This window comes from Brugia malayi (assembly GCF_000002995.4).
Source record: "Brugia malayi strain FR3 genome assembly, contig: Bm_v4_Chr4_scaffold_001, whole genome shotgun sequence".
NCBI classification, from domain to species: domain Eukaryota; kingdom Metazoa; phylum Nematoda; class Chromadorea; order Rhabditida; family Onchocercidae; genus Brugia; species Brugia malayi.
This window is the reverse complement of record NW_025062478.1, coordinates 5,783,542-5,804,023: the sequence shown is the minus strand read 5'-3', so window position 1 is coordinate 5,804,023 and position 20,482 is coordinate 5,783,542. Positions and strand designations below refer to the sequence as shown.

Below are 20,482 nucleotides of genomic sequence, written 5' to 3'. Positions count from 1 at the left end.
ATGGGTTAAGTATCTCATCCGATATCAGAAGGAGTTCCAGTTTAATATGTCATATTCATTTAAATGAAGTTTGAAATCGTGTCTTTTGCAAAATTTTAGTTAATTTACGAGAAATTTTTGACTTTAAAATGGAAATTGTAACATCTCCTTTACCTTCGTTTGATGCTATATCTCCACGTTGCTCAAAATCTTTTGCAAACACATTTCTGTGTCGGTAAGATTATTCGATTCCATATTACACTTCAATTGATGCTTTCACTGAATATTTTACTTTTACTAATTTTTATATTCAATTCAAACAGTTGTACAACAGTGGAGAATTGCAAATCACAACAATGCTACAAGTAAGTACAACCGAAAAAGTTCATTGAAATAGTATCTATAGTTGGTTGCCCCAAAATTCTAAAATTTTACAGCATTTTGCTGAACTTTTGGAAGTTTCTCATAAATCCGACGCATGGTGAGTTGCTAAATCCACTCTTGTTATATACGGAAGGTTACACATGTAGTCGTGATGATTGTGGAAATCCAGGTATTTCTCTCCTAATACAAGGAATGATTATGCTTACTATACAGACATCATGTGTTCGCTTGGATCACAATGTTCAAATGTGAAAATCATAAAAAGATATTATTAATTCGAAACTTTTAAACCACAATTAGTAATCAAACCGTAATTTAAACCATACTTGGTACGAGTTTCAATGACAAAAATTTCTGGTCTTCATAATTAAATTTTGAAAAAGCGTGCAAATCTGAAAATAAAATAACGTTTGGAAAGTATAGCAATGAAAGTTTTCTTTGTTAGAAATTGTTTATTGTTAGAAAAAATAGTTTCCACATTTCAAAACATAACTTTCAGTCATTATAAAGTTCTTTCGAATTTCAGATTCATCTGCTGTATATGTAAAAATATTTGCGATCCAAGCAAAAATATTTTCAATATGTTGAATGACGACAGAAATGAAGAAAGTCCCCTGTCATTACCACTCTACAACAATTCATACCTTCAAAATCTCCTACCTTTTAAAGTACCAGCGTTCAGCCATTCGCAAACAGTGAGCAGCATTGTTCAATCTATAACTGATGTAAAAGATGATTTGGTACCGGGATTGCCAAACGATAGAAAAATTGACTCTGATCGTACCGGAACTGATTACCCGCTAATTACTGAGGAAACATTATCAGTACCAGTTAATCAATATGCTATTAATAGGATCTCCCAAGAAAACAATTTGCATACACCTGTTTTTGAACAATGGACTGATAGATGGGAAAATACTTTTGATGGAAGTCTAACAACTTCAATTCCCGTTATTACATTAGACCAGGCTTATGACAGTGACAGAAACTATTTATCTACCGCTCAGGTCAAAGAAAAGATACTTCAGCTCAATACTTCAGCTACACTGGCACCTGACTCTTGTGATAACTCGTGCAATGAACTGTCACATTATTATGATAATTTTCCTGGGATGAAAACTGAAACATCTTCGTCGGTGGAGTACGACGAGTCTGAAAAGTTGAAACAAAGAGATAAGGAAGATAAGGAAAATTACTACGACGAAATAAAGGGTGAGCGCAGAACTCGTATTTCATTTTCACGGCATCCTAGCTTGAAGAAGCAGCCAATTCCCGAGAAATTCTTCCAAAAAATGACACAATTAGGGACCAAAACTCAAGATAAAGTAACCTCCTTCGCTGGAAAGAGTGATTTTCAAAAAACCAACGTCGTAAAATCAAAATCTAAGCTTCATGTTGCTTCTAATAACAAATATAAAAAGGTAAACAAAGCTAACAATAGCAATTTTCAAATAAACATCTCTAGTATTGCTGAAAACCGAAAAGCACAGAATTTCGAGAAATTAAAGTTTCATGGGTATCCAACAATTATTGGTTTATCCAAGAAACATATATTTCTATCATCAAATCACGATTTACTTCAAGCAAATTCAGTAACAAAGGAACCAAAAAATTCAGGTCAACATAATGGGCCAAGATTTTCTTTCTTGAAATTCAGAATGGAACCCAACAATGAAACTATAAAAATTTTGATAAAACCAGTTAAACTAGTGAGAGCGCAACAAAACAACTTTGCCGATGAACAACTAAATACTAAGCCACCAATGAAGGAATTTCACAAAGATAACTCTCTCAGAATAAAAAATTTATTGCCGAAATCTTTTGGTAAGGAAAGGAATTTGTTAGCTGAAACTGTTCACAGAACATCAAAATTACAACGAAGGATAGTAAATAATACCGTTAAAAAGTCCGGTAGTGGCTTACAATTTTTGAATATACGTAAGAAGCCTGAACAAAAAAAGACAATTGATAGTTTTCTTTATTACATACCAAAGTCTCAAACTGAAGATGTGCACGGTAAATTTAGTAGCAAATTGGTATTCGAGGTACAACCGGATAGTTGGACCAATATCTCTGATATTTCTCGAGAACAGTCATTACGTAAGAAAAAGTTAAATGAATTTTCTGAAGTTGCAAATATGCCAATACCAGAAAAAGAAATTAAAAAGTACACTCTAATACCAACAGAAAATACTCTGCTTAATCTGTCTATTGAACATCAAGTTTTGATGAAAAAGAATAAATCGAAAAAAGCCATTCGAACAAGGAGAGCAAAATTTTTTTATTCGAATGTTATCAAATCAAGTTAAGTACTTATTTAAGGCTTGTTTTGATTGTAACATGAAGATGTTGCGACACAAAGATGTTCAGTGTATGTACAGTGATCGATTCATCTTATATTTATTAACTTTTTCAACTTTATATTCTATTTAGGAGTCAACTCTGCCAGTAAATGATCGCTTATTGAAATTGTGTGTTTTTGTTTCATTTTCCATTTATATTTCTAATAAAATTATATTTGTGAGCGCATATAAAGAAGTAATTCTAGTATGTATTTTATGTCGAACTTTTTGCATTACGAAAATCTTTCTTAATGATTTTACTTAGTTGATAAAATTAATTCAACAGTAATTTAAAATAACTTTTGAAGCGGATTTAACACTTACTTAATTTTATGAAAGAAACAACTATAGGAAGTAGATTAGATTAAAGTAGGAAGTAGATTAAGGTAGGTTTGATATCGAAATAGGCCGCGAAATAGCTCATGAAGCAATCGGTTTCCAACTTTCTTTTTTCTTTTAAGATTTGTGAGAGTTCATAAACAGATAAAAATATTTATTCAAATTTCATGCCAATAAAATATAAATATGCAATTTTTCAAACAAAGCTGATAAATAATAAAACAAGAAAAAAATGGAAAGCGGGAGAAAATAGAAATGAAAATGATAATTTTAAAAAAGGATCCAGGTTGTTTGGTAGATCACTGCAATATCTTCAAAAATCTCAGAGCTACAATCGATACAATTCATATTGACAAGCTCAGTTTGAAACTGTTTATTTGCCACAACCACCACAACAGCAGCAATGACCTCTGTAATATGTTTGTAACTGATATATATAACTGTTGATTTATATCACACTGATAACCTATTTAAAAGTACCTTCAGACGACCGCTTCCTTATCCTCTGACTATCTGCAAAGATGTATTAAAAGGATGATAGAACATCAATACAGCAAGTTAAATGGTGAAAAAGTCCAAGTATAGGATTGCGAAGAAGTAAAAAAGGGAAAGATTGAGAAAGGAACATACCCGCCGCCAAAAAAGATCGCCTGAGTGCTTGTCACTACAAAAACTAGCAGAATGAGCATGTATCGAGTGTCGAGCATATCGGATAGCGCCATTTGTTGATGATGATGATGACAAATGAGTAATGTGAATTTCTGATACATTGGTGACTTATTTAAAGAGAAAGGCTGTAGGAGGGATTAAATAAGTCCCACCTGAATTTGGGATAATTATAGCTAATAATGTCAGCGATCGACAGAAGAGTTTTCATCCGATTTCTAAGAAACACTGATTTTACAACGTTCCACACTGGAAATATCCGCGATGAAGCAACACTTGAAATTTTCCAGAAAATCTGAATACTGTGATACCCTTCTAAACTCAAGTACCATTTTGGATTTTTCGACTACACTGTCATTAAGGATTCATACAAGAATTTGAGTTTTTTATGAAGGAAGGAAAGAGATATGACATTTCTACAAATATCACATCATCACTCTTATTTTTACATGTTCTTGCATTTTCTACTATGACTAGCCATAAAGTATTTAAGAAATCACAGCGAGTGTTTTCTTTGCTTGACAGATGAGACAGTTGATGAATTCAGGTGACTTTGAATATCAACATCAACTCTTGTAAAATGAAGTCAATACATCATATCAGTTGACTGGCAGAAGTTCGTGAAGTTTTTGATCTCATAAAATGCTGTTGTGATGATTCTTAAGCTCACGAAGTGATCTTTTAAAAAGTCGAGTTCTCAACTTAAAGTGCAATAAAACAACAGTTTGTTGAACTTTTTAATTAACAATCCATCAGTCTGCGTAAACAGAAATTCAGAGCAGTGAATCATATTTTGAATCATATATACAGTGAACCAACACTATTTGGGGATTACTGATTTCATATCTGATACTTCATGAGTTATAAATTGAATTACAAAACAGACGTTAAACCTAAGCTCAGCATTTTCAATTTCACTTGCTTCTTTTCATTCCAAGTTCCCACTTAGAAAGCAACAATTACAAGTGAACATAAAGTGTAAAAAAAAAGAACAAAACTTAGCCCACCATCTACCATCTAATACTTTTTCATGAACCACTTATTTCCTTCCTCCATCAGGAAAAAGGATTGGGAATGTTGATTGACAGATCTTTCAAATAACAGCAGATTATTGAAAGATCGAAACAGCAATCATCAGTCTTGACAGATATTTTTTCATGTCCTTTTTTTCTCTCAAAATGTTTTCGATATATCTTAAAGATATGAATAAGCTATATTAATTGGTTGATTAAATCTATATAAATATCAAAATTTGAAATTTAGGTATGAGAAAAAGAAAATAATTAAGAAAGTGACGAAATATTCTACAATAATAAACGACCTCATTTCAAGTATATTTTATTAATTGTTATTTGAAATAACAATGAAAAGGACAAAAGATGAGTACATTTTATAAATAAATTGGAAAGTTTTGACAACAGGTGGAATTTAATTAAACTTTTTCCTGTGTTTCTGTTGCATCTTCTTTTCCTTCGAGTTATTTTAGAATTCGAAATTTATAAACGGGTCAAAGTGGAAAGCCAAAAAGGACATAATTTCTCATTATATCAAAAAAAAAAGAAACAATGAATAAATAAAGGCAGACAATGACAATTTTAGTACATAAAGTTAAAACCAAAATATTTATACTTGAATCAATTTAAATTTGTTCCCAATATACATAAGGTGCAAGTAATTACTATCGTAACAATACGAAAACAGTTATCATTTGAAATACCTAAGATGGAAAATTAGATTACTTAGATGAAAATTAGATGAAAAGAAGCAATCTGTGACAGGGATCAAAGCAATCGTAGAACTTAAATTTAAAGCAAATTGTATCAATTGAAAATTCGAAGATTACAGACTTTGAATTTGGATAAATTTGGAATTTGAAATAAACGTTGAAATCTTCTATTGCAAACACAACAATGTAACAGCTACTTTCACTAAAACATAGCAAATCTGCTTGTACCTTGCACATAATTGGATGAAATGATTTCATACTAGTTGTCAGTGCCGCATTGATTCAACCATTCGAAATGTATTTCTACACTTTACAATTTTAAGCAAAACATTATAACAGCTCTACTACAAAAAAATGAAAATAAATTAATTTTCTATACTTGACATAAAATCTTTTATTGAAATCGGCAGACTTTTGCTGAAATAAATAGACTGATTATGATTCAACGGATCAAGTCGATAAAAAATTTAATTACTTTCTGATATGGTCATTTAATTTGTGAAAATATGAAGTGAAGAAAAGAGGAAAAAAAAGCTACTGGAAAAAGCTTAACCCAACGTCAACGTTTTTAAATTTTTAAAAAAAGGGATTTTTGGAAATTATTACAACGGATTTATATCAATTCATCATTTCAAGATAAAAAAATATGCACCACAATTTGCAAATACCTACTATATATAAATTTGTTCGATATTCTCGCCTTCCCGCAGAAATTTGTTTGCAACTTTATGCGGTGAATTTAGTAGCTGTTGCAGAATTGAAGTTTATTTTTTTAACTGAAATACTAAATATAAAATATTATTCTTCATCCAACAGGTTTTCAGAATAATTCAATCGATCAGTCTATTTTCTTTCTTCATGAGTGCTCATTTATTTCATTCTTTTTCACGGGAACCGAATTTCAATTTCTTTAATTAATTTTTTCATGGTTCTAACGAATGAAGCATCAAAAAACACATATATATCCAGTTATCTTTCATTATGAAGCTTAGTAGATAAAGAAATAAATACTCTAGAAGTCTTTGGAATATGTTCTTTTCAAAGGGCTGGGTGCGTTAAAATTCTTTAAATCTCTTTGAAGTCAATTCTCCAATGAGTTGTGTTTCGGAAACTATCAGACTGAAGAATGAACAATGGAAAAATATAGTAACAATTTGAACAATTTAAAAATTATTTCTTTGTTTTATAAAAAAAAAACATTATAATAAGAGTCATTCTTTATATTAGTTCAAAAATTTCGTTTTCCACAGTTATTAACTGAAATTCTTTTAACATTAATGCTTAATTCAGTCAATTTCGAATTCCAAGTGAATTATTTGGAAGAATAAGGAATTCTATATTTAATTTTTATTCGAATTTCTTTTTTTAATATGTTACAAAAATCTCAAATGAGCAAAATATGCGATAACTTTATTTTCTATTAGTATTAATTAAGAAGTTAACAACATTTAGACAATTCATTCATTTGCTCGCTAATTTGTTTCTACTTTCTGTGAATTTAAAAATAACTCTTAAGCAAGCAACGTGTAAACAAACGCAGGATGAAAATTTATTCATTTTAGTCCAGCAGTAAACAAACAATTGAATAAATCGAATGAAAATGGGCACTGATTTGCTCCTTCTATTATAATTAATTACAATGCATGAGGTGTGGTCACAATAAATAAGACTTACAGATGACAGTGACGTCATAAATGTTTCAAGTCAAAAAGCATTTTTCAGAACAGTTATAAACAAAAATAGTATTTGTAAATACGGTACAGTGGACAAGAAATCGTACACCACAGTGGCGGTTATCTAAAAAAGTTGTTGCAAGCCATGCATAGGTGCAGAGTGGAAGGGCCAAAGAGTAATCGATCTTATTTCTGCCACACCTCGATTTTATCAGTTTTGGGATCATTTGTGATATTATAAGATCCCACATATACTTCAAATAGATGGAGATCGTCATCGTCAAGAGGACTAATGAGGAACGTGAAGATGAGGGCAAAAACATTCTACATCGATACTCTCAATAGTCTTCGGGATCTTCACTGTTCCAAATGTTTAAAATGCAGGTGAGTTTACTACCGAAATATTATTATTCTAATCGTCATTTCTTTTTTTTGCTATTTCCACTACAGCTATTATAATTTCTATTGCTGCAAGTGAATTCGGAATATTTGAGAAACTTTACTGAAATGGAATTGTTATAAAGTGAACACTTTATTTTCCGTGGAAGAAAACTGCTTATATATAATGTATGATTATAAAGAAGATCAAAAATTGACCAAAATAAAGCAATAAAACAGTACTCTGGAATAAATATTAGCCATTTATGCAGTACACTTTTCATTTTTCTCTAAATGAAGTCTTGAGATGAAGAATTGCTTAAATATAATTGATGATGTATGCCTTATCAGTAAATACAACTTTCGCATAAAATTGATTTATATGTTCAACTTTTTTAATCCAGTTCTTGACATAACTAACTTCAATGTTTTACACCATAAAGTCTGCAATCAATTTAAGGGATTTAGTGTACTGAAACGAAGATATTAGAATGTTTGAGTGCATGAATTTTCTCAATAATTTAGTAAAATGAGTACTGATTTGATATCTAATTAGTTCACAAATAATGTGATAACATATTTTTGCAGGAAATAGAGGAAATTTTTCCAATTTTATAACATCAAAATAGAGATACTTTGTGAGCTCTAAGAATACCGTCCACTAAGGCAAGCCATCCTTAAATTAGTGCCTATAATTTCAGGCTTATTTATTGACAAAGCATTTTTTGTTTGCCAAACTGACAAAATTATATCCGAGAACTTTATCTCACTACTTCTGTACTTGACTATCGCTCTTATATTTTTTCTAAAATGATAATGCAACAGAAGAAAAAAAGAAACATATGAAAAAATAAAGTATCGCATGGTTTCTTTTCGAGAATATTGTTACTATTTTAAAGTATTGTTATAGCTCGTACTTTTTCATGGCTCATTTAATTCAGATATCAATAGCATATGGTAATTTATCTGCCATCAACTTTTTTGTTTTGAATTGATAAATAGTAGTATCGTGTGGTTGTTGCCGATTAGAAAAGACCGAGCAGAGTAGAGGGAGAAACAATATTTCATCAGATATTGCAACGGGAAGATTGAATCCTCAGAACCCATCTATGAACAATGGTGTAGAGCATTATAAAGCTAGCAAAGCCTTAATCCACTTGCCGTATGGTTCCGCTCCGCACATAATCCTGCTTTAAGGTGCATTATTGTCAACCATTTATTTGGCAATGATAAATACTTTGATCGGTTTCATTATGAATTTTATTTCTGTCATATTCGATCTGTTCTTATGAATATCTGATACTTTTGAGGGAATTGAATAGGTTTTTCTCTTGAAAATTTTGCATTCATTGAGATTAATGAAGATTTTATTGCTCAAAACATCCGTATTTGGTTCAGACTGCAGTCAGAGAGTAGACTGGAAAGTAAAGTAACATGGAAGTTAATGTGAAGCAGCTTTCAGATTCTATGAATCATGAGCAAAATTCACCAGATTATCGCACTTCTAATTGTTATCAACGAAGTACATGGCTTATTATTCAGTATCTTCAGCAGGTTTTGATCTTTCACACCTTTACTTTGAACATTAGGCACAAATTCAGTTTTGAACTTTCAGCTCCAAAAGAAAAAATCCGCCTCTGAATGTCTTGAAACTACTTAAAATTTTTTGAAAAGGTTTTAATGATGCTATTTCCGTCTGTTGGTACAATTTCAGGTGTTGTTACAAGCGATGCTGTTGCTGCGGTTGCGGTCTCAGAAATAGTGCTGGTGGTGGCTGCGGTGGAGGTGGTTGTGGTGTAAGTGGTTATAGTGGTGGGAGTTACAGTGGTACAGGCTGCACTAGTTATGGTGGCTGTTGTAGTGGTGGTGCTGGTGGTAGTGGTAGAAGTGTTGATAGCGTTAGTGGTGGTGGTGCTCGTGGTGGTGTTAGTGGTAGCGGTGTTGGTAGTGTTAGTGGTGGCGGTGGTAGTAGCAGTAGTAGTACTGCGGATCGTTTTATTGGCTACAGCAGGGATCGTTTTGGTGGAGTGGACCACAGCAGGGATCGTTTTGGTGGAGTGGACAACAGCAGGGATCGTTTTGGTGGTGTGGACTATAGCAGGAATCGTCTTGGTGGTACGGGCTATAATAGAGATCGTTTTGGTGGTGGAGGCTGCGGTGGAGATGGTTGTGGTAGTGATGGTTACAATAGTGTACGCTGCGTTGGTGATTGTGGTGTGGGTAGTTGCTGTAGTGGTCGTGGTGGTAGCGATAGCTATACTAGGGATCATTTTGGTGATAGAGACTACAGCAGGCATCGTTTTGATGGTGATGGCTACCGTGAGAATGGTTTTGGTGGTGGAGGTTGCGGTGGGGGCGGCTTTGGCAGTAGGGGAGAGTGCAGTGGTAGCAGTAGCCCTGGCCTTAGCGGATGTGGAAATGAATACGGCTGTGGCAGCAAAGGTACTGACGGAAGTGATTTTGTGTTTTAAGCTTTTACTATTTTCTCTAAATTTAACATTTTTGATTTTTCGTTCGAATGATTCAAAAATTCAGAGGTGTTGGAGTTTGTTAAAAGGCAAAATGAACGATGAGGGAGGAAATATCAGTGTTACTGAAAAATGAACAAAGGATGGTTTTATAGTGAACCCTTCCGTTCTTTTCGCCTCTAATAATCAAAATAAGAACTGATAAAGATATCATCTGCTCACTCAGTCGATAATGCTTCAGTGACTTCCCATGCTAATCTATTTTAATAATTTTCAACTTTAGCATATAGCGGAGGATACAGATTGAGAAAGCGATTGAGTGACATGGAGTCTGAATCGACAAGTAGTGAGACTGACGACAGTGGCTTTAATGTTGACAGTTATGCGAGTGGTACGAGCAGCCAAAGTGGCAATGGTTATGCTGATAATCATAGTGATGCCCGCAACGTGGACGGATGCGATAAAGGGAGATGTAAACCACGCCATCATCATTCTGGAGATTTGATGTCACCGCGTCCAGTGATACCAATATTTGGTGTTGGTCTCTAAAAAGTGTACAGCGAATATTATTTGCCTCAGCCGAAATAAAAATGACATCAGTGGCAGTTGGCATAAACATTCTATTGCCTATGTCTACGAAGTCATCCTCTCTTTCCTATATGGCAGCACTGCGATTCTTCTAAGTGATAAAGTTACTACCTTTCTTTACGGAATCAGTTTTTACATCTACTTCATTAGGAACATTTTTATTCTCTATGCAAAATTTTATAAATTTATTTCTATTTCAGTGAATGAATTTTGAATAAATTCTGATGAGCTGTGAAATATGCAGTGAAACAGGAAAGGAAAAGCATGTAAAGTTTGATTTACAGCCTATTGTGCATTCGTGACATAATTTTTTATAGGCGGTGAGGCCTCTTCAATATGCTTTTCCTTGGTCATTAAAACAGCTTAATGAATTCAGTAAATAAAAATATTTTAGATTCTTGTAACCCACTTTGACTTAGTTGCATAATTACTTTAGTTAATTCTGGATCAATAATTTCCAGTCATTGCTTATATCGACTCCTGCTTCTTACTGATTTTACTACTGATTACGATTATCTTCCAATTCCAACTCATCCATTTTGAGCTGCTGCTCATTCTCGATTACAATCTCCTTCAGGATTATAAGTGAGATGTCACAGAAAGGGATAAAGTGATAAAGGATGGAAGGTAATATTAAATATTGACAGAAATATAATAAGTTAATGTATATGAAGTGAAGTAAGCAGTAATTTTTTTATTTTAAAGCGTTTTATTCCTCCTCACATAAATTTTCATTTTATTTGGGAATAGCAATAGAGCGATATCATTCTTCAAGCAGTAAGAGGTAAGGTTTCATAAATCAAATGCATACAGAGCTAAAAGAAGGAAACTAGATTGATTATTCGAAGCATTCCATTTTGTTGGTGCCTTTCCCCTTTCCTAATCGTACCCATAATAATTATCATCACAATCACTGATAGCCTATTGATCAAATGAGTACAAGTATTATCACAATGACAACAACAAAATTGTCGTAAACAACAACGTCATTCATCATTAATAATTATTGTTACAGATATTATTATGAAATTCCAGTTATCTATAGCTATACCTTTAGCTTATAGCTTAGGTAGGAGGAATCATTCATAGAGACTGGTTTTAAAATTAGAGCTACTAATCTAGATGATATCAGTGTTATCATCAAATTATCATGTTGTGAACGAATAAGATGCCAATATGCTTCTAATTGTGTAAATATGAAACTAGCTAGATACAAGATGAGAACAAGTCTATAATAATGATATTATATAAGTTTGCAGTTTCGCTTTCAATATCAATACAACATCTCATTTGAACAACTTATTATTAACATGCCACTTAATTTTTCAGTTTTTCAACTGGTTCATTGCCATTATACAATTGACTACTGTCACTGCCCTTTCTGACCATATACAGTCATTTGAACATTTTAATACTTTGTGTTACAACAGGATGGATGAAAACAAAGTACTGGGAATTAATTAATGAGCTCATTGAAATAAAGCATAGTGTGCTGTGTTATAACAATAAATGTATAATGACAAGTCATTTTAATCCTTAAATAAGAATATCTTGCAGTTTGAAACAAGTATTTTGGATGACAGGAAAAAAGAATCTAAAAAAGTTTTTTCAACCTCTAACAATGAAATTAATGAATTTCATCTTATTCGACTCTTGTTCCCACGCTTAACTTAAATGTTGCATTAGTATAAACTTGTTTTTAAACTGTATTTTGTCGTATTTTACAGACTGGTGTAGATTATTTACTTATCCAGAGCTTAAATGCCCACGCAAATGGAATAGCAATTAGCAACAAAAGAAACTACAAATTTGATTATTTCGAGTGACAGAATGACAAAGAGAGATAGAATTACAAAAAAGGGACGGAATTTATGAGCGGAATTAAAGTGGAACTTTGCAAAAAAATAGAAAAGGTTTTTTTTCGATTTGAGTAGTCCGTTTCTGGTATATTGATGGGAATATGAGTCATATAGTTGGAGTGGAGCGTTTTTCTTCAGGAAATAAAAATATGAAAAATCTGATAATTTCGAAATAAAAGTATGAAGCCTTCATTTATGTTTTTTCAAGATTGTTTTATATGATTAGTTTTACCTAATAATTTTGTCAACAAATTATCCAACAAATGTTATTTGTAGAGTAGGAAATCTTCCTTCTTCCAATGAATTTATCCAATTATCTTTCACATCTTTTTAACGCGCAAAATTTTTTTTGAATATTAGCTCAGTGAGAAACCATGATAGAAACTTAATTTTTTACCGTACAATAAGCAATGTTTAGCCTATCAAACCTAATGAAACACTTATTAAAGTACTATTATCATATCATTAGATAACTAGGTTGCTAATGAATGATATGGGCAATCTCTTTATCTATTTCTTGATCGATACGAATTTTATTACTATAAGTTATCGTCATTTCGTACAACAAACTTGAGGAATGTCAACTTCAAATATTTCATTATTTCATTGATGACTTAATCCGAATCGTTTATAGCAATGATTACCGTCACAATGTTCACTTACAGAACGAAACTTAACAATGAGCAATAGTAGAAGCTAACCTCTCACGATGCGATTATTTTTGCCCTTCGATCCTTTGTAACAAATAGTCGGAATAAGGGCGGAAGCATTTTGAGAAAAACTGCTTTCAATAGCATTTATTTATCGATATTTCTATGCCTCAGGCAATATTTAAAAAGAAATGTTCGCTCACCAACAATGGTAAATTTGAGATAATTGTCATCTCACCCAACCAGAAATAGTACGAGTTTTGTCTGCAGTTATAATTTTAATCTTTCGCACTTTTTTCACAGTACTTTGATGTCAGAGCTAAACAGAAACACTGAATCGAAAAAGCACCACAAAAATTAATTTTTATTGACAATCTGTTAGTTTTTGTTAGGATCATCCACTTGAGCTTGAACCTATCACTTTCACATTTTTTCTTCACGCATAAAACTGTATTTTTTTATGGTTCTATTTCTATTGGCTCTTAACACTGTATCTTTCACTGATGCTTCATGAAAGAAAAACAAGGTTAGTTTATTGTATAAATCATCCAGCAGTTCGAAAATACAGAACACAAGGAAAATCACATTTCAGTGTTACAAAATAGTTTTTTAGGAAAGAAGTTTACAAGAAAATTCACTGGGAAAAAGATGATGTAACGAAGACAAATACATTTTTTCAACTCTTCTGTTGCATATGTACATGAAATTTCACAGCTGGCACATTTTCCACTGATGATGTAACTAAAGATGTGATACCGAGGTTGTACAGTGCACCCCTAAAAAACGGAATCAACTCTTAAAATAGAATATTGAAATAGGATATTTTGAAAAAAAAAAAAGAAAACGCAAGGAGAACCTTACGATACCACATGAAAAGGCTAAATAGATAGCAGATTCTTCCACATATTGTTTTCCTTCCGGAAAACTTGTTAGGATGAAAAATTTGTTATCCTGTACAACATAAATTCCCTGAAAAAGTATTGTAAAAAAACAAGTCATATCCAAACTGAGGACCTTCTATTATAAAGCAGGTTCATATAAAAAAGAAGTTATGGAAGCATAACCTGGTGATTAGTACGTAAATTGTCAACCTGTCTGCCAAATACAGCAGTCCAAAATTCTTTACAAAGGAATTTCATCCTTTCCAATTCAGTGATTAATCTAAAAATAGGAAGACAACAGATATTACAGCTAACAATTCAGTAGACATGTATTACTTATTCTAAGTAATCTAAAAAAAATAACATCATAAACCTCGGTAAGTCTTTAGCAATTTTTTCAACAAGCACGAAACCAACACGGTAACCGAGAGCTTCCAGGCGTGTCTCAGCATTACCCTGCAATTAAAGATCTGACCAGAATCAGTATGCAAAAATACAATGAAAAAAGAGCTTTTGTAAAATTCCAGAACAAGCAATTTTTCTGTCCTGTTGTGCAAACCTGAATGAAGAGTTGTTTCACGGATTTCAATTGTTCATCTAATAATGAGATTTCCATTTGCGGATTGCTGCGCATTTGTTCAATCCAGATTTTTCGTTTGTCAGTCCGCTCTACCTGCAATGCATAATAAATAACATTAATTAATGCAAATCATAAGTTGAATTTCACATCCTATAACTCCAAAGGACAATAAAAGATATTTATTGCCTACTTGCTAGCAGCCTTCTCCTTTCATTTTTCTTCTTTCCTTTTCATGACTTTTTAATTAACCAATTTTGAAAATATTTAAAATTTTACTTCAAGATCATTTGCTTCTGAAATTCCGTATAAAAGCTATTATTTTCACTTTGTGAAACATTACTGCGGTAAAATCTCCCAAATGAGATGTAAGATATGTAAGTGAATTGAAAACTTATCTCCCGTTGTTTTTCATAGCGTATTATTTCAGCATGCAAAAACTCGAACGGAAAACAAGGTCCGGATACTAGTGAGTTCATCAAGCCTCTAATGTTTGTTTATAAAAATCATAGAATCATGGTCATTGCAAAGTCCAACTAAAAATGACTGCTTTAATTCTTCAAATGAAGCAAAAAGAAACACCCTAAAGATAGTCTGCCACAGCAGACCCACAAAATCTCAAAAATATTCCCAACAAGTCTCCTGAAACTACAGCTATTTTACTCGGATTTCGAAGTTAATAACTGAAAAACCAAAAATGATATATCCAGTTCAAGTTAAAGATTCCAATGAGAAAACACCTTATCGGTATATTTTTTGTCACAAAGTACCCTCCTCAATGAATGCATGCAACAATTTCATGCAGTATATACTCCTCATTCACAACATTAATACTATGTCACACTTCAACAAAACATGGAAACTTCTCTAAACATTGCCAACTTAAAAGTTCTCTTTGACACACCGTCCACTATTGTTACATAACAGTTTAAGATTGGCCTTACCCTTACCCCAGCTTCTTCGCGTACCCTATTTTGAAAAAATATAAACAAATATATCGTGCTTATCGGTCATGTTTCGCCAAAGAAATGGGAAGATTTTACTAATTATAAAGTTTTATTTATGGATTTCATATCGAATATTAGCATCACGAAACGATAAGAGCAGAAGGGAGAACATACACTTTATCTACTTCGAAAGAATAAATTTTTTTGACTAGATAACATATAGCAGAACCTTTCCTAATCATACATTTAAAAAAGTATCTTATTACTTAAAGATTGTGAAATGATAAGTTGACAGATTAATGTAATATACGGAAAGAAGTACTAAAGAAAGAAAATCAAACAGATTCGATGAGACAGATCCTACTAAATTTATGTATACATATAATATATTAAAGGGAAAAACAGTAATATGGCAAATCCTTCATTAGTTTTTATGTATCATGAAAAAAAAATGCCTTTGATTTTTTGGACAAAAATTTCCATGATCCAAATTACACACTTCTTTTTTGGTCTTTTTTTTTTGTTTATCTAAATTTCCGTCCTTCAAACAGCATCCATTTCTTCTCTTCCATGAATATTGAGACGACATTTGCAAAACCGCACTTTTATTATTCCTTGTTTATCTTTTCCTTGCAAAATGTTTGAAAAAGTTACGCTCTTTCTTCTTACGTAAGTCAGTACGATGGAAAGTATACTTGTAACGATTCGGCATTCCTGAAATTCGTTTGCAAAATGAACGTAAAAATAAAGAAAATGAAAGTCTTATGATAAAAACAGCAATTAAATCTCAAACTTGTGCTAATGACTGCTTACTTTTAATACGTGTTGAACGACGAGGCTTTAGTGCTGATCGAAGTATCATGGACGACACACATTTTGTATCAGTAAGAGCAGGAAACAACCCGTGTTTGCGGGGTGACACAAGCCTTAGAGTATGTGATGATTTTCTTATTCCTATGCGTGCTGTAGTTTCTGGAAAAAATGAAGGACTGTCGATAGTCTTCAGAGATTTCCTATCCATGTTCTTTTTTCTCGGCGCCGCAGGTGGCTGCGGAGGTCGGGAGGGTGGAGTGACAAAATTTGTAGTTATTGCCGTATCTGCACTGATTACAGTACGTTCATTTTCTCTCTGCTCGCTAAAAATTAAATTCCACGTACTGTTCACGTAACAAAAATATACTACAATTTTTGGCTGCATTTATGCTTCAAAAAGATTGAGTGGTTGCATATTTTATTTAAGAGATCTGAAGTCATAATGTTCACTACTAAAGGTTCTGGAACTAATAGAGATAAAGTGCTAAAGACAAAGTGGTGATCCATAATATTTGGAAAATATTGATGTGAGTTATATCCATAATGTGAATTATATTTAACTTCATAACATAATACAACAGAAATGATAACAAACTTGATGAGGATTTCATTCGAATTCCGACTTCCAGAAGCACCATGAATTTCAGTAAACGATTCGGGGGAGGGTGTTCGTGGTGGAGTGCCATTCGGTCCAAACGGATTTACTTCTGGTAAATCCTCTAAAGACACTGAAAAAAGATTATTCAATATCAGGATAGTTCGAATCAGTCAATGAGAAAAACTAGGAATAATGCACAATTAGTGACCGAATTCCACTTCCTCCGTTAATGTCCTTGCTCGGCGTCGCACTGGAGAGTGCCTGGGTGTTGCATGAATGGGATGAGAATCTAATAATGACGGAAAAGCATGAGAATGAAGCGATGAATCCGACAAAACAGAATCAGATGTGACATCTGAAGAGCGCGGCAGCGTATGTTCGGCCAAAAAGGGTGACATAGAAGCTTCTCTTCCTTGTTCATTATGATTCTCAGGTCGTCTGGGTTGTGAAAAAATTCGTAAAATGTTTTCTCTGAAAGAAATAACTTTTATTCCTATCTTTGATAGGCATTTAATCCTCATTTAAAGAAAAACGATTTTAAATCTAGCTGACATTTTAAAACCCGCTAAAAAAGTAATTAATACATCTTACAGAAACGCTATTATGAAATAAGAGTTGTGCCGGAAATTGAAAATTATTGAAAAAAGGTGAAAATCCATAAATAATAATGGAAAATGATACTCTTTCTTACATATTAACAGGAGGCAAATCAGGCGGTAACATGTCTCTCAAACTGAAAGTACCAGTCCTATTAGTACGATTTGGTCGCAGAATTGGACATATATTTTCCTTGTTCTCATCTTCGATGTACCAATTAGTATTTCTTACGTCATCAGATTCAGATTGTTCAAAACTCAAATCACTGATCTTATTTGATTTAGAAGTAATCAATAAAAGCAAAGTTAACGTTATTAAAACATAACAGTTAAATTCATTAAATATGACAATTTTTGAAGGAAAAGAAAGAAATTTCTAAAAGGAAAAATATTTAACGTTCTTTCAGTATCAAAAAGATGTGAGGTACATACTGGAGATGCTGTAAACGATATGCCATAAGATCAGCCGTTGAACTATAATTTATTGGATCCACACGAGGAAAATTATTTATCGATATATTCAGTCCACTAACACCACTATCGTTACTCCCGGATCTGAAAATGCAGTGGTGTAAATGACTGAACAAAAAGAGCTGAAAAGTTTGCTAATTTTTTGAAGATATTTTCGAATGAAACATTATTTAAACTAAATGATATAATGAGACATTTTCTGTTTTATTATATCTTTTTTTGGTCGGACTTCGGTGGACAGATATTCTACAAACTTGGAAACATTTTAAAGGAGTCATTTATGAATACTCATAAATGAAGAATTCCATTAACTTGATATAACTTTACTTACACATGATGACCTATCACTTGACCCGTGATTTGTTGATTCCTGGCCAAGTCTCGAGTTCTATTATCAGACTGATTCGTTAAGTCCATTACTCGATTCATCCCTACTGTGTTAAGTAACTTCAACAGCGCAAGATCTGTAATGGAGCCCACAAGATTTAAGACAAACATCAATAAGACTGAGACAGTTATCACTTCATTCTTTTTTGTCAAATATACAGTGCACTTATGTGGACTGCATACATAAACATCGCACACAAACAGTCCTTATTACTGTAATTCGAAGAAGGAAGAGATAGTAAGAATTTCATTTTGCTAAGATTGTACTTTCATTCATATCTAATTTTTTTCAGAGGTCACCCACTAATAGTTTGTCTCTCCTTCTCTGTCATTGCCCCTTGACCTTCGCGCGCAACTGATACTATATAAAGGATAAACAATGATGTTGCAGGTTCAAAAGAATGTGCAGGAATAGTAGAATCAGAGAAGATAAAGATTTATGGGTACCTAATGCTACCGAAATGATTATGAATCGCGCGGGCTGTGCCGGGAAGTTGCATTTAAAAATAGTCAAAAGTGCAACTACAACCAGATGACTAGTGTGGACATCTATAAGAATCTATACTTCAAGGTGAACACAACAACCATAAGTGAGAATTTACTACTTGAACATTATGCATGACAATAAAGTAATCTATATATATATATATATATATATATATATATATCGATATTAACTACCAGTAAAATACCAGAAGCATTCAATATCGATGAAACTGCAAGAGAGAGAAGAAAAATTAAAAGGATTAAGATATCAGAAAAGAATGATATATATATACATATTTTTTTTCAAGAATGAAATATATATATATATATTTTTTCAATTAACTACATTTCTTTTTTCTCCTGACACGTTAGTAAAGGTGCAACTATGAACTGTGACTTTATGGCGTTCTAAAGTATATATAAACATCTGTCCTCTACAACAATTCCCTTTTAAGACTTTTAGAAGCAACTTTTCTGAATTTTCACAAAAGTATGAAAAGATATCGAAGAGATACATAAAAAAGTTGATGGTAGTCAACAATGAGAAATGATCAGACTTTTGACGTTTGGAAATCGATATAATGTAATGAAGACCAGTGAAGTTAAAATGACAAATGAAAAGTAGAGACGATATGTATGAATGACTATTAAACAATGGTAAGAAATAGAAATCAAAGGCATATGCATATTCCATATTTTACCGTAAGCTAACTGATGATTCGGAATCGAAAAATGAATCTGCATTTTCTATCTGCATTTTACCTGATTCTATAATAAAGGAAAGATGCCAATATTATTAGAAATTTCTCAGAATTTAATAATATATCGAGAAAGCGCAAAGTGATGTATAACACAATAAGCAGAAGTTATTTGCCGACTATCCCCTCACTGACATTACGAGAAAAATAAGTAATCAGGAAGAGGGAGAGGAGGGAGAAATGAAAAAAGGAGGGAAATGGAATGTATGATTTTCACCTCCCATGCAAAACAGATGACCAGAAAGACCTTTACCTGGATAAATAAAAAGCAAGCGTAAATAATGCATTCCCTCCATCTGCCATCCCATTGCGTAATTATTTTCTTATTGCTCCTGAACACCAACAAAAACGGATGGGAAAAAGAATAAGCAATAGAAAAAAAGAACAGGTCAACAGCTCAAACCATAAATCATAAAAATGAGCTGTTCGATAGTAACAACTGTAATTTCCAAAATTAAATTGTAACAAAAATGGTTCAAAAGAATGAGAGTAATAAGGAATGGATAGTGATGAATCAAGATCAAGTGCCTCTTTGACTGAAGAAAAATGCCGTAGACTCGAAAAAAGATAGAATACAGTTCATGCACTATTCTCTCAAAGAATCCTAATCTTTAACAGTACTACAATATATTAAGCATTTTTGTACTAAGGATTAAAGAAGTCGTTCCAACATTTAAGTTTACGCGAATTAAATGAGGTTATATTATCAATAGAAACCAAAGATTTTTTAAGTTTGTCCTTAAAATACAAATAATGTAAACAAGAAATTGGAGGAAATTTTAAAATATTAAAAATGCAATCATGTACAAACCATCTGTACAATTTTTTAATTATTTATGTAAAAGAAATGCAGATTAGAAAATCACCCTCATGAATAAAGTGCTTCTCTGATACATGTTTTAATACTGATCCTTTG

At 32.5% G+C, this 20,482-nt stretch overlaps 5 protein-coding genes across 6 annotated transcripts; 2 read left to right on the top strand and 3 right to left on the bottom strand.

Moving 5' to 3' along the window:
- Positions 1 to 944: 944 nt before the first annotated feature.
- Positions 945 to 2,672, top strand: Bm9983 (Uncharacterized protein; the record flags this gene model as incomplete). The annotated part of the gene is made up of 1 exon (XM_001901890.1): positions 945 to 2,672. One exon carries the CDS (start codon positions 945 to 947, stop codon positions 2,670 to 2,672), a length of 1,728 nt encoding a protein of 575 aa, XP_001901925.1.
- Positions 2,673 to 3,417: 745 nt separating this feature from the next.
- On the bottom strand, positions 3,418 to 3,814 carry Bm483 (Uncharacterized protein; the record flags this gene model as incomplete). The annotated part of the gene is made up of 2 exons (XM_043081783.1): positions 3,418 to 3,454; positions 3,675 to 3,814. The coding sequence occupies 2 exons, from the start codon at positions 3,812 to 3,814 to the stop codon at positions 3,418 to 3,420; spliced, it is 177 nt and encodes a 58-aa protein (XP_042937717.1).
- A 5,147-nt stretch (positions 3,815 to 8,961) lies between these two features.
- Bm9984 (Uncharacterized protein) lies at positions 8,962 to 10,504 on the top strand (the record flags this gene model as incomplete). Its single annotated transcript, XM_001901891.2, has 3 exons — positions 8,962 to 9,041; positions 9,202 to 9,929; positions 10,239 to 10,504. The coding sequence occupies 3 exons, from the start codon at positions 8,962 to 8,964 to the stop codon at positions 10,502 to 10,504; spliced, it is 1,074 nt and encodes a 357-aa protein (XP_001901926.2).
- Positions 10,505 to 13,728: 3,224 nt separating this feature from the next.
- Bma-trpp-6 (Uncharacterized protein) lies at positions 13,729 to 14,989 on the bottom strand (the record flags this gene model as incomplete). 2 transcript variants are annotated; one of them, XM_001901892.2, is made up of 6 exons in its annotated part: positions 13,729 to 13,828; positions 13,909 to 14,021; positions 14,117 to 14,213; positions 14,307 to 14,389; positions 14,493 to 14,602; positions 14,905 to 14,989. In XM_001901892.2, the coding sequence occupies 6 exons, from the start codon at positions 14,987 to 14,989 to the stop codon at positions 13,729 to 13,731; spliced, it is 588 nt and encodes a 195-aa protein (XP_001901927.1). The 2 variants fall into 2 exon arrangements, with proteins under 2 accessions (XP_001901927.1, XP_042937716.1); XM_043081782.1 differs by lacking the exon at positions 14,905 to 14,989 and having other exon boundaries at positions 14,493 to 14,567.
- A 1,087-nt stretch (positions 14,990 to 16,076) lies between these two features.
- On the bottom strand, positions 16,077 to 18,364 carry Bm484 (Uncharacterized protein; the record flags this gene model as incomplete). Its single annotated transcript, XM_043081781.1, has 7 exons — positions 16,077 to 16,171; positions 16,271 to 16,593; positions 16,866 to 16,998; positions 17,077 to 17,339; positions 17,560 to 17,721; positions 17,897 to 18,019; positions 18,267 to 18,364. The coding sequence occupies 7 exons, from the start codon at positions 18,362 to 18,364 to the stop codon at positions 16,077 to 16,079; spliced, it is 1,197 nt and encodes a 398-aa protein (XP_042937715.1).
- Between the last annotated feature and the right edge of the window lie 2,118 nt (positions 18,365 to 20,482).